Here is a 14,017-nt window from a genome sequence, read left to right on the forward strand (position 1 = left end):
GAATTTGTGTTTTTTTGTTGTTGATTTTTTTTTTTTTTTTTTTTTTTTTTGCTCAGTACAAGTAACATGTATTTAGCTTTTATTAGTTTATTGTTAATGTGCTGGTTATTTGCAATAATTCACTTTTGTGTGAAGTGCTCAGTCAGAGTAACAGTCAAGGACATTTTACTTTGCTGCCTTCTTGTGGCATTACTAAGAAGTATTTTGACACTCCTCCTTTCCTTCACAGATTTTGCTGTTGGTGCTCCGTATCATAGTTCAGGCACAGTATCTATATGGATGGGTAGCGAAACGGGTATTTCCCCAAAGCCAAGTCAGGTGAGATGAGAATATTTTTATTTAAACAATTTTTAAATATTGGATTATTTTTTTAAGTATTAAACTAGCATGTTTATTGAGCAAGTTTGTAGTTCTAAAATCTGAAAGAGAGTTAGCATGTAAGAGCCATTAGCATTTTGAGAATTTTTATTTTATGTTTTTGAATAGCGAATAGTTTTGAAGTAAAAGGAGGTCTGTGTTTAGCATTTCTTTAGAAGACTTTTACATTTAGTTCTACAACATAAATTACAAACAGTTATACCTCAAACTTTACGTACTGGAAGGACTACAACAGTGATTCCTCACATTCTTGAGTAGTCATTATTTACAGATTTATAAAAGTAAAATTTTAGGTTAAATTAACATTTAGAATGTTGAATGTTCAAAAGTTTGGGTTTGGTAAGATTTAAAAAAAATATTTTAGAAAGAAATCTCTTATGCTTGCCAAGGTTACATTTATTAAAGTAAAAACTGTAAAAACAGTAGCTAATATTGTGAAATATAATTACATTTTTTAAATATTTTAAAATGTAATTGTATTCCTGTGATGTCAAAGCTGAATTTTCAGCATCATTCCTCCAGTCTTCAGTGTCACTTGATTCTTCAGAAATTATTCTAATATGCTGGTTTGGTGCTAAATAAACGTTATTAATGTTAAAAACAGTTGTGCTGCCTAATATTTTTTTTTTGTGGAAACTGTGATACAATGTTTATTTTTAGGATTCTTTGTTGAATAGAAAGTTCACAAAAACATCATGTATTTGTGTCCGTGAGCCATTTTTTTAGTGTAGGTTTGGTTTTACACTAATAAGGGTCAGTCCTGACTGTTTGTCTGTGTAATATGTGTTGTTTACTATATATGAAGAGTTCAGATGCAAAAGCCTCTAAGTGCCATCTGAAATTTTCTTCTAGAATGATCATTTTTATCAAGCTCGTATATTTAAGTTCAGTAATTTCACTTAAATGGCAATGAAAATTACCTATTAATTGTCATTTAAGTGAAATTACTGAACTTAAATATACACAAATCCGCCGCGAACTCTATGGGCGCCGCCATCTTGCCTGCCGCCATTACTGCGTGCCTGCGAAGTGTGAGGGTGTGACACTTGCCGGTGTCCTCTAATGACATTTCAATGAAAGCGGATCCTGGGGCTTAAATATTGTGATTGTCAAAACATTTTAGTTACTAAACTGAATTTTATTAGGTTTAGTGACAACATGTTGCAATGTTTATATTACTGTATATGGTACAATTTCTGGTACGTTTTTTTTATTATTGCTTGAAACAATTTCAGGATTTCAATTCAGTTCAATTCTTGTGATTTGTTTTAATATTGACTAATTTGGATAAAAATTAGGTACACAAGATAGGCGTTATTTTTTCTCAAGAAAAAAAATTCTCACCTAATGCTGTAAGTTAAACATACAGAGAGCCTTATCAGCTGGCAGTATTATTTAAGGTTAAAAATAACTCAAATTAAATATAATGCGTTTTTTTTATTATAATAACAACTTTGTTTAATGACATAAGAAAACATATAATAAATATGTAATATAGTACACATATTTAGCAAAATACTCTCTATAGCTTTTTTTCTTTCCTGAGGTAAATCTTATGTGACATAATTGTTCTCCAGCTGTTTTATTGACCCTTTCCGCGGTTAAAAAACACTGATTGATCGATATTATGTATGATGAATATACATTTCGGTAGGTTATGCTACTGTTTCTTTTAACATTGTTCATTCGTGTTTATTTACTATTAAGTTATGATCGGTTCACGTGCCATAGGAATCTGTCACGTCACATTTACAAACGCCAAAATATTTATTGTTTGAATTTCATAATAAAATTGACAGAATCTGAGAGCTGAGCTTTTTTTTTATATCATAACTATCCTGCTCTGTCTACTCTGTCGGTCTCCGTGTCCTCTTTGCTTCACGATTTTTATGTGCGTGAGAAAATGGATGTGTAGCGTGAGAGCGTGTGAAAAGTGTCAATTGCGTGAGTCTCACGGTGAAAGCGTGAGAGTTGGCAGCTTACAGGTATTCAACATTATTTTATTAATCATCTGGCATGCGAGCTTCAGAACCTAAAGTACAGGGCATTGATTGAAGGTCAGAATTACATGAGCTCTGGATGGATTGGCCAGATACTGCATACCTTCGCAGATGAGCTCACATTAAAAGGTGTCGTGTGGTTTTCACAGGCAGTGAACTCGTACCATAATGTGTCAGTAACAATATAGAGAGAAAACTGCAAAGTTCTCGAAGTAGTGTGTGACTGCATGGCCGGCCGAGGGAAGTGTTGTAGCCATACAGCAGGGCGACTGTACAAAATTAAAGATGAATAGATAAAAATAACATTTCGTACAGCTACATCTGCTACAGCCGCCTACGGGACCAACGCTACTTCCTTAGCAGCAAGGCACGCAGTAATGGTGGCGCTGCTTTACTTCCGTGTTTCGCCGGATTTGTCTATACAAGCTTGATAAAAATGACCATTCTAGAAGAAAATTTCAGATGGCACTTAGAGGCTTTTGCATCTGAACTCTTCATATATTCACACTGCTTTCAAACTAGACATACTTTAGATAGGACAGTATATTGCAAATGTCTAACTTTTGCTCCAACATTAATTCCTCAGGTCATTTATGGAAAAAACATCTCAGATGGTGGATTTCAAACATTTGGCTATTCCATCAGTGGTGGCATGGATGTGGACAGAAACAGTTATCCAGACATAGCTGTTGGATCATTAGATGATCGTGTGGTCTTGCTTAGGTGACTTGATAGTGTAACTGTATTTTTTCAGTTTTACATATTTTAGTCGTTTAGCATCAAGTTAATATATAAAGACAGTTAACTATTATATCACAATTGTAGCCTTGTAGTTATGGTACTTCTTTGATTAGCATAGTGATTTTCTTCAGGCTAGGGGTCCTTCCCTCACTGTGTTTTCTTTATCTTCCACCTACAAAGGGCACGCCCCGTGATTCACCTAAAGAATACTTTCACTGTGACACCAGCTGTTGTCCCTCAAGCCTGTAATGCCTGGTAATAAATCCCCAAACGTCTTGCTACAACTTTCACATTTTTTGTTTACATGGAAATGAAGGAAGCCCACTAAAAAAGACTACAGTGTCACAAAATAATACAGATTTGTAATTTGTTGAATTTGTAAAAAAAATTGCTAAATTGGGGATGCTCCACATCGGAATGTGATGACATTTGATGACTTTTGTCCCATTATCTATGTGAACATACAAAAAATGATGGACATGTTATTTTTAAAAGGGTAAAAAAAAAAAAGTCACACTTGGCTCATTGTCATAGGAAATGAATGGGAAATACGAACAGTACAAAAACAGAATCTTTTGGTGGGACAAACTACAAATCAGCCACTGTGCAGAAAATGAATACTGAGTAATATTCAAATATTCTATAATATTATCAAATATTGAGTAACAAAAGTGCTTTCCATGTGTTCCCTTTCTAACAAATGTAATGTTTGACTTTAATCATAATGCAAAATCTGATACTTATCTAACATAAAATATCTAAACCTTGACAAAAAGTTGTGTTTCAGAATGTCTAAATATATATCTAAATGCAAAACCTAATAAAATGAGGAAATTGTGTCAAAAAACAAACAAACAAAGGGAATCCAAAAGCCTCACTATAAGGACCTACAGGTGATTACACGACATGACATGTTTTATTTTTTAATGCCTCCAGATGGCACTATTCTCACTACAAAAATAAGACAAAGCTTGACGAGGCTGTGAAGGAGAGTGGAACTATGGGAGATTTCGTTTTCACCATCCTGAAATTATATATCAGCTTATAAATTAGTTTTTGTATTACCTGTACGTTTGATCACACTATGTTATGTCATCGTAATGAATTAGCTGCCAGGAATGTGAAATGTAATGCTATATTAACCTGTTACTGTTATGTGAATATGTCAAATGATTTGGTGGGTTAAAGGGTTAGTTCACCCAAAAATGAAAATTCTGTCAGTAATTACTCACCCTCATGTTGTTCCAACCATGTAAGTCTTTCGTTCATCTTCGGATCACAAATTAAGATATTTTTGATGAAATCTGAGTACTTTCTGACTCCTCCATAGGCTTTCAGAGGGACCCAAACTCGTCGGCCCAGAATAGTTGTTAAAAACATCGTTAAAATAGTCCAAGTGACTACAGTGGCTCTACATTAAGTTTATCATGCGACGACGATACTTTTTGTGCGGAAAAACAACAAAAATAACGACTTTATCCAACTATTAGTGTTCTTCAATGTGGGCCTCTGACGAGAGTTCATGGGAGCGCCAGGACGCATGCGCGAGAACTGAGATTACGGCGTTCTTCTTCTTCTTCTACTTGTTACTGGCTGCTCACTCCTTGGGAGTATTACCGCCATCATTTTATTTACAAATCCTTGGGAACTTTTGGGACAATGTAAGTGCACAACTGCATGAAATATCACACTGTGAAAGTGTTTTTTGAATATTTTATTACAAAAGTCTTACATATTGTATCTTTAACCTATTTTAACGTGAAATATTGCATTTATTTAAAAAAAAAAATTGAATTCTAATAGCTCAAAAAAAAGCTCATCAATATTGTATAGTATCATAAAATCCCCTCAAAATGCTAAATAATAATCAAAAAATATTATTGAACAAAAATATATTACATTGATTTTCCTGAAAAAAGTCACCTCTGACTGACCATTGCATTATACGCTCAAAAAAACAGGTTGTAAATCGAAATCTTTGACATAATGAGAGTAGATATAAATGTTATGCTCTAATATATGTTTTCCTAATTTAATCGCAGCAGCAATCTTAATATTGATTATTTATTTGATTCATTGTACAGCTCTAGTCACAACTGTTGTTTTAATATGCATGTCCATCAGTTAATTCTGTTTGTCTTTTCCTTATGCAGTATTGAAGCAAAGGTCTGTTTCTCCTACACATTCAGCACTGGCATTACCAATTCCCAGAAGAATATTAGTAAGTCCCACATCTCAATTTGTTACCCTAAATATAAAATACAAAACCTCTAAACGTTAGAGTCATGTGAAATGTATGATTCAATGCACTGTTTCACATTCTGACTGTCAGAATTAAAATCCGACCTAGTGTAAGAAAGATCTGTTGTTTTCCTCAGCTTTTCAATATACGGTGGAAGCCGATCAGCTCTCGTCTCGGAACACTCGTGTTCGTTTCCTTGACAACAAAGAGGGCAGTTACACTGGCAAAATGTCCGTTAATGCGTCTGGAGCTTGTCTTCCTCTGAAACTCGAGCTGGTATGATTCAAGGCCATATGCATCAAGTGGGCCGACATGTTAATGTTTGGGTTGATTCATTAACCCTGTGATCAAATTGTGCTAATTGTGTAACAATTTTATATATTGTCTCTGCATTTAAATCTCACAGTCCCAGATGATCCAAAACAAGGTGCTTCCGATAGTTTTCTCGCTGAACGTGTCTTTGGAGGAGCCTCTTCCCACAGGCGGACCGACGTTGGAGGACCTCAGTGCTTTTCCTGTGATCAGCCCAAGAGACAATCAGACTCCCAGACCTGAGGTACCTTTGACAGCATACTTTGCCTCGCTCAAACACAAATTATGTTTTATTGGAAATGCAATGCATGCCCTTCACCACCTGCTAACATTCTTGTTTATATTCCACCAATGTCGTATTTTTCTTTAGATCCACATACAAAAAGAATGTGGTGTAGATAACAAATGTGAGAGCAACCTTCAGATGACAGCTACATTCATAGATGAGCACAACACATCGTTCCCCATGTAAGCTCAGTATCATGCTTCCTCTGAAAGGAGAAATACTGTTGATGACTGAATAGACATGAATTTATCAACTGAATACCTCCCATCATGCTACAAAGAAATAATCTACCCAATCTGATCCTTGCTTCCTTTAAATGACGACCCATTTTTGATCCAATTACCTGAGCCGTAAATGGATTGGAATTGCCATGACATCATAGAGGTGATGTGAAATGCTTCTAACCTGTCGGTGTGTTTCTACAGGCGGAACGGCCTCCAGATGTTTAACTACACTACCGACATAAAGAAGCTGAAGTTAATGGTGAATGTGTTCAACATTGAATCACAGGACAGGAAAGCAGAAGACGCTTACAGTGCTGTTCTAAATGTCACCATTCCCTCTTCACTCAGCTACTCCAGCCTCTCCAGTCACAAGGTAAGATCATTAGATGTCCTCAGAAATTACACCTCAGTTTTGTCATGTAACAAACTATGTCAGAGATCACCAATTAGCAGACCACAGTCCAGATCCAGACCCGGCATTGTTTGATCTAGAACTGTTTATGGCACATTTATGTGATGAACACTATCCTTTCCAACCAGGCCAGGCAAGTGTACCTGTGGTGAAACCATCACACCTGAAAAAGAGACTACATCTGAAGAGTGTTAATCAAAGCCTCTCCCTAATCAATTCCATTCCTCCATCCCAACACCCATTGCTATCTATATATTCCAAATATGGAAGCTCAAACGTGTGTGCATCACATGCAAGAACCAATCTGGTTCTTGCACATCAAGCAAACACGTTTGTGCTTCCAAAACAGCCTTGTTCTATGTATTTTAATGAATGGACAGAAATGATAAGGAAAATTACAAATTTCTTTATTTTGTCCGATGAACAAAAAGATGAACAAAAGTCTTGAGGAATATCATGAAGATGAGTAAATTAATACATTTTCATTTTTGGTTGAACTGTCCCTTACCTAAGAGAAGTGTTTAAATGATTACAGTATATGCAACTGTTAAGGAATCAGACTCACGAGACAGAGATGAAGTAAACAGGAAGTTTATTTGGACAACAAATGAGCGGATGGCCTGGAAACAGGTGAGTAGGACGTGCAATGATGAATTGGAGAGTGGGATGCTGGCAGTGAATGGAATGTATCTTCTTACAGGAATGCTGATGAGGGTGCAGGTGTGTGTGATCAGATCCCAGGTGAGGGAGTTCGCTGTGATTGGCCGGTGTGAGAGACTGGCAGATTTGTAACAGTGCATCCCAGACCCTCTTGCTCTCTCGGAACCAGTAGTCGACCACTGGGATGTTGGATGGTTCCCCTGACCACAGGAACAATGGTGGCTGGAAACAGAGTACCCACTGAAAGGGAGTCCAGTAGTCGGTTGACGGAGGGAGTTCTGGGCATACTCGCCCAGCCTAGGAACTGGTTCCAAGAGTTCTGGTGGCCCTGGTGGAAGGTTCGTAGAAAACGGCCAATTTTCTGGATCTTCCTCTCGGTCTGCCCGTTCGACTGCGGATGGTACCCGGACGATAGGCTTATGGTCACACCTAGGAGGGAGAAGAACGCTTTCCATACCCTTGAAATAAACTGCGGTCCACGGTCTGAAACGATGTCTTCTGGGAGTCCATAGTATCTGAAGATGTGATTGAAGAGGAGTTCTGCTGTTTCCATTGTTGTGGGTAGTCCCTTGAGGGGGAGAAGACGACAGGATTTGGAGAATCGGTCAATTATCACCAGGATGCATGTATTACCGTCAGAAGGTGGGAGGTCAGACATGAAGTCCACTCCTAGGTGTGACCATGGCCGGTTGGGGACAGGCAGCGGCAGAAGTTTGCCAGATGGTAAATGGCTAGGACTCTCGGGCCATGGCACAGTCCGTGCATCCTTGGACGAACTTTCTCACATCCCTAGCCATGCCCATGGATGGGACTCATGATCAACTTGGGTGGCAGCATGGGCTCCAGACCTCTTCTGGAGCATACAAACACGAAAGAGCGTCAGCCTTCACATTCTTTGAACCTGGATGATAGGAAATGGAGAAATTAAATCAGATGAAGAACAAGGCCCAATGGGCCTGGCGGCGATTGAGTCTCTTGGCTTCTTTTAGGTACTGGAGGTTGCACCCTCCAACCAATGCCTCCACTCCTCTAGGGCTAGTTTGATGGCGAGGAGTTCTTGGTTGCCGACATCGTAGTTCCTCTCCGCCAGGCTGAGCTTTTTGGAGTAGAAGGCGCACAGATGGAGTTTGGCTGGGGTCCCCTGCTGCTGAGACAGCACCACTCTGGATGGACGAGGAGCGGTGTGCTGGTGAATGTCTTCTTCAGTCGTTGGAATGCTTCGTTAGCAACTGGTGACCAGGACAGAGACTTGGGCTTGTTCTACAGGAGACTGATGCTGGAAATGTAGCTGAAGATGAACCTTCTGTAAAAGTTTGCGAAGCCAAAGAAGCGTTGGAGTTCTTTAATGGTGGATGGTGTGGGCCAGTTCTGGATGGTTTCCACCTTCCCCTCGTCCATCTGGATACCTTTGTCACTGATGTTATAACCAAGGAACTGCACTGAGGGTTGGTGGAAGGAACACTTCTTGGCCTTGAGGAACAGATGGAATTCCCTCAGGCATTTCAGGACCTCCGCAACGTGATGGCGATGGTCGGCCATGCTCCGGGAGTAAATAAGGATGTCATCTATGTAGACGAGGACAGTTCGGTGAAGGTACTCCCGGAGCACCTCATGCATGAAGTCCTGGAATACGGAGAGGGCGTTGACTAAACCATATGGCATAACTAAATACTCATAGTGTTCAGTAGGGGGTCACGAAGGCGGTCTTCCACTTGTCCCTCTCATGTATCTGGATGAGGTTGTACGCGCTGCGGAAGTCCAATTTGGTGAAGACCGTGACTCCGCGGAGGTGTTCTAGCGCCGCTGGGACGAGGGGAAGAGGATATCGGAATTTGACGGTGATTTTGTTGAAGGCACGGTAATCAATACAAGACTGCAAGCCTCCGTCCTTCTTGGCCACAAAGAAGAAGCTCGAAGCAGCAGGCGACGTAGAAGGGCGGATGTAGCCTTGTTGGAGGGCCTCTTCTACATACTTCTCTGTGGCCTTCTTTTTGGGAAATGAGAGGGGATAGATCTTCCCATGGGTCACTGGCTCACCGGCATCACAGTGGTCGCCCAGTCACCGACTGGACCTGATAGATGGTCTGAGTAGCGGTCGTCGGGAGGTTGAGTTGGCGGCAGAGGTTTCCGGATATGAAATTCCCGGCTGACCCCGAGTCGAGGAGGGCATGAACTGGGAGAGATACATTCGAAGCAGTAAGGGTTACAGTGGTAGTGAGTGGTTTCAAATTTGTGATGGATTCTTCAATACACTCACCATTGGACGAGGAGGACTAATGGGTCATGTGGAGATGATATGCCCCCCAGCACCACAATACAGACAAAGCCCCTGGATCAGCCGCCTCTGCCGCTCAGTAAACAGTAGCCGGGTAGAGTCTACTCGCATTGGCTTGTGGCCTAGTCCTGGAGTGCTGAGGTGCTCTGGCATGCAGAGATGGATAGATGGTGTTTGACCCTGGTGTTCGACCCTGGTGTTCTTCAAGACATGACTGCATACGGGTGGTAAAGCGGATGGACAGTTGGATGAAACGTTCTAGGCCGATGGCATCGTCGTGGCAGCCGCACTCGGGGAACCAATTCTTGCCGATAGGTGGTGAGGAGCGAGCGCTCATTCCAGCCGCTGGCGGCCAAGGGGTTCTGAACTTGAAAGCATAAACATTAATTGATATATTCCCTTGAAGGAGATGATAAAGTTGCTCACCTATTGATGAATCTCCAACAGGTTTGCCAAAAACTTCACGATAGTGAGTGACGAATTCATTAAGAGACTGGGTTACAGCGTTGAATTGCGTCCAGAGAGTTTCAGTCCATTGGAGCGCTCGCCTCTTCAACAGGCAAATGATGAACACGATCTTAGCCTGGTCGTTGGTAAAGAGATGCGCCTGCATCTCCAGGGTCAATGATTGGTTTGGCCATGGGACTGGTGATCGTGATCATGGAAGAAGTGGTGTTGGTGGTGATGGCTGATTTGATGGGAACAGAGTTGTCCTGGAGCGGTTCTGGTGAGCTCATGAGGTTGTCTGTCGGTAATCAGTCCACTCTTCTGTTACGGAATCAGACTCACGAGACAGAGATTAATTAAACAGGAAGTTTATTTGGACAACAAATGAGCGAATGGCCTGGAAACAGGTGAGTAGAAAGTGCAATGATGAATTGGAGAGTGGGATGCTGGCAGTGAATGGAATGTATCTTCTTACAGGAATGCTGATGGATCGATGAAGGCGTGGAAGGATGGTATGCAGAATCGCTGGAGACACGGAGGAAGGAAGATACACTGGGAGAATCACACGGAGGAGAATGGAGACATGATGCTGGAGTGGAAATTGGAGAGAGATTACTGGAGAAATCAGGTAGGTCGTTGCAAGGTAAGGCAAGTAGTCCATATCATACAAACGAGACCGGACAGTGAGCTGTGGTGAAATATGTGATTAGTAGTGGCAGTGATGAGGGTGATGATGAGGTGCAGATGTGTGTGGTCAGAACTCAGGTGAGGGAGTGCGCTGTGATTGGCTGGTGTGAGAGCCTGGCAGATCTGTAACAGCAACACCCTCAAATCATTCCCTTAGGTAAGGGGAATTCACGGTTTAAGTGTCACACTTAAGGGAAAAACTTAAGAGATTTTATGCAACTGGGCACAGAGCTTTGTTGAAAAGTAAATGTAGAGACTGGACCTCTTAAGCTATAAATGGAACACCCCTGGTCTATATTATCTTTGCATATACTCTACAGTTGGGGTCAGAAAAAAAACTTTTTATTAATACTTTTATTTGCTTTAAATTGATCAAAAGTGACAGTAAAAATTTGTACATTGTTACAAAAAAAATAGTTGAACAATATTTCTAGATAAATGCTGTTCTTTTGAACTTTCTATTCATAAATATATCACAGTTTTCACAAAAATTATTAAGCAGCACAACTGTTTTCATCGTTGATTAACAAATGTTTCTTGAGCAGCAAATCCGCATATTGGAATGATTTCTGATGGATCATGTGACTCTGACGACTGGAGTAATGATCCTGAAAATTCAGCTTTGCATCATAGGAATAAATTACATTTTAAAATATATTAAAAAAGAAAATGGTTGTTTTAAATTGTAATAATATTTCATAGTATTACTGTTTTTACTGTATTTTTGATCAAATAATTGTAGCCTTGTGAGCATTAGGGACTTCTTTCAAAAACATTACAAATATTCATCTTTTGAACAGTAGTGTAGATACATTTTTATTTTAGTTTACAAAGCTCCTGTTTTTGTGTCTTGCAGACCTTGAATGTTGAGTTTTCTCCTGGGCTTCCTTATCTTCTGTGTGCACTGGGAGACCCCTTTAAAAGAAATCAGAGAGTAAGTACTCATTGGTATCAGTGACTTGAAATGCATAGGTTTGAAATGCACTGTTACCCTGGGATTTACAAGTAGACATACTGTAGCAACCATAATAGATGGGCATCAGATGAGACTTTAGGATTATTTTTTGGATACAAGATGTAATCATAGGATGTGAATTTATTCAACAGTATGAAAAGCATTTCTAGGAGCAGATGTAATGAATCTGAAAAAAGATGTCTTTATTTTCTTGCGGGCACTTCTGTCTTTCACAGGTGGAGATTAACATCACCTTTGAAACTACAGGAATCACAATAGACATGCAGAAGATTCAGACTGAACTGCAGCTCTCAACGTATGAGAAACCGGCATAATTTGCTTCAGATTCTCAAATAAGCTGAACATTTGGGGAGAGATGTTCTGCAGGAAATGAGCATGCAAAAAATCAATATCTCTACTAAAGACACACAATCCTGAAGAGAAACTCTTTATGCTCATACAAACCCTGTGCAAAATCTCTAGTCTAAGATGTTTACCTTTTTGTTCAAATTTTAAATTTACTTATTTATTTTAAATATAATAATTTATGCAAATTATGCTGTTCAAAAGTTTACAGATCCTTTTTATTTAATATTATATGTTGCATTTTGTGATGGTTTTTACTTGTATGAGTTTGTGTAATTTCAGTCATTATATCACATCAACGTAGCTGAAGATTTTTTTAAAGATTTTTAGATCTCTCCATAAGGAGTTATGTAAAGTTGAGCAGAAGTCTATATAGAAAGAATATCATTAACATCCCTACCCACCCACAGGAAGGTGGATAAACAGGGCCAAATACAGTGATTCACAGCTCAGTTCTGCAGCTTTAACCACTAACATACGGCTTATATACTTATGAAAGAACAATTGTCTGTGAAAGAGGTTTGTTCAAAGGGTATGATTCAGATTTGGGCACTAGCTGATGATTTCATCTACACTTCTCAGGCAGAGCGAACAGAAAGATCTACTGCCCCTGCCGATTTTGCTAATGATGGAGTACGTCCTACAGCCCACCTTTAATATGTGAGTTATGCATCATTTCTATCCTTAGAGCATTTCACTGGATCTTCACTTCTGCCTTACCGCTTTTCAAAGTGATGTCAGAATGACTCATGTTGCACTTCAGCATTGCATACAGAAATTTCTTACTTTTTTGCCTGACATCAAATTTCAACAAGAGATATATAAACATCTAACGAGTGTGCAAAAATAATAATCTGAAAAATGTCTATTTTTCTTTTAGCCCTAAACCCAACGCTAATACAGAATTCAGTGGCAATGTAATAGGAGAATCAGCCATGAAAAGTACCAGTGATATTGGAAGCCCAGTGGAATTCAACTTCACGGCAAGATGCTTTTTACAGTCTAACATTGAGTCCTAACTAGGCGTGATGTGGCAAGTTTGCAGTGTTGGATAATTTGTCTGTCGACACTGTAAAGAAAAAAAATACAGTGTGACGTTTAATTTACTGCTTTTTGGAGTGGGATTTTTGAGAATTTCACTCTAGGTGAAGCTATCTAATACAACGGAAATGGAAACCAAATAATTGACAAAATGTCTTGTTGCTTGCTGCAAATGCAACTAGTTGGGACATAAGATCAGATTTAGTACTTTAGTACTTTCAAGTACAGATTATCTATGGAAACCGGTTTACTAACATTTCACCACCCTTAAGTGGCCAAATAATTTTTGCCTTCATTTTGAGCACAAGAAGGAGATAAGGAGTCGAGTCTAGCCTCAGAAGAACTGGACTAGGAAGGACAAAACCTCGCTAGGATGCAGCCTACTGATTGAGAAGCACCCTTCGTGTATTCATTTAAATACGTGCATTATCAGGAATTTGAAGTGCACTTATTCCTGTTGGATTTTCAGTGTGAACACAATACTAACATTATCTATACTACAAAATGATATAGAATAGTACATAAGTATGCCTTTTGGACACACCTACTGTTTGTATTTGGCCCTTTTGGCCAAACTGCTTTTTGTAGTGGGATTTTTGGAGCAATGAGGTTTCACACTAGGCGGAGCTACTTAGCACCATTCCACAGGAAATAGATACCAAATGATTGATAAAATATCTTGCTGCTTGCTGCAGACACAACCAGTTGTTAGTGTCACATGATCCTTTATAAATCATTCTAGTATGCTGATTTGTTTCTCAAGTATTATTAGTGCTAAATTTTTTATGTAAAAATCAAAAATGTTTCTTGAGCACCAAATCATCATATTAGAATAATTTCTGAAGGATCATGTGACACTGAAGACTAGAGTAATGACTTCTAAAAACTCAGCTTTGCCATCAAAGGAATAAATTACATTTTAAAATATATTAATTAGAATACAGATCTTTTAAATTGCAATATTATTTTTGCTATTGTTTTCACTGTATTT

At 39.1% G+C, this 14,017-nt stretch overlaps 1 protein-coding gene across 1 annotated transcript in view; it reads left to right on the plus strand.

The window, feature by feature from the left end:
* The window catches only part of itga3a (integrin, alpha 3a), a 42,504-nt gene that overhangs the window by 22,444 nt on the left and 6,043 nt on the right, over positions 1 to 14,017 (plus strand). The window contains exons 8-23 of the mRNA XM_084111590.1: positions 230 to 318; positions 2,965 to 3,101; positions 3,300 to 3,374; positions 5,273 to 5,340; positions 5,498 to 5,637; positions 5,768 to 5,917; positions 6,044 to 6,141; positions 6,385 to 6,556; positions 7,148 to 7,336; positions 8,295 to 8,539; positions 9,978 to 10,123; positions 10,415 to 10,605; positions 11,521 to 11,598; positions 11,856 to 11,935; positions 12,568 to 12,645; positions 12,866 to 12,997. Coding sequence (XP_083967716.1) covers positions 230 to 318; positions 2,965 to 3,101; positions 3,300 to 3,374; positions 5,273 to 5,340; positions 5,498 to 5,637; positions 5,768 to 5,917; positions 6,044 to 6,141; positions 6,385 to 6,556; positions 7,148 to 7,336; positions 8,295 to 8,539; positions 9,978 to 10,123; positions 10,415 to 10,605; positions 11,521 to 11,598; positions 11,856 to 11,935; positions 12,568 to 12,645; positions 12,866 to 12,997 — 2,068 coding nt within the window. The remainder of the gene's footprint in view (positions 1 to 229; positions 319 to 2,964; positions 3,102 to 3,299; positions 3,375 to 5,272; positions 5,341 to 5,497; positions 5,638 to 5,767; positions 5,918 to 6,043; positions 6,142 to 6,384; positions 6,557 to 7,147; positions 7,337 to 8,294; positions 8,540 to 9,977; positions 10,124 to 10,414; positions 10,606 to 11,520; positions 11,599 to 11,855; positions 11,936 to 12,567; positions 12,646 to 12,865; positions 12,998 to 14,017) is intronic.

Source organism: Abramis brama, assembly GCF_963993115.1.
Source record: "Abramis brama genome assembly, chromosome: 1".
NCBI lineage: Eukaryota > Metazoa > Chordata > Actinopteri > Cypriniformes > Leuciscidae > Abramis > Abramis brama.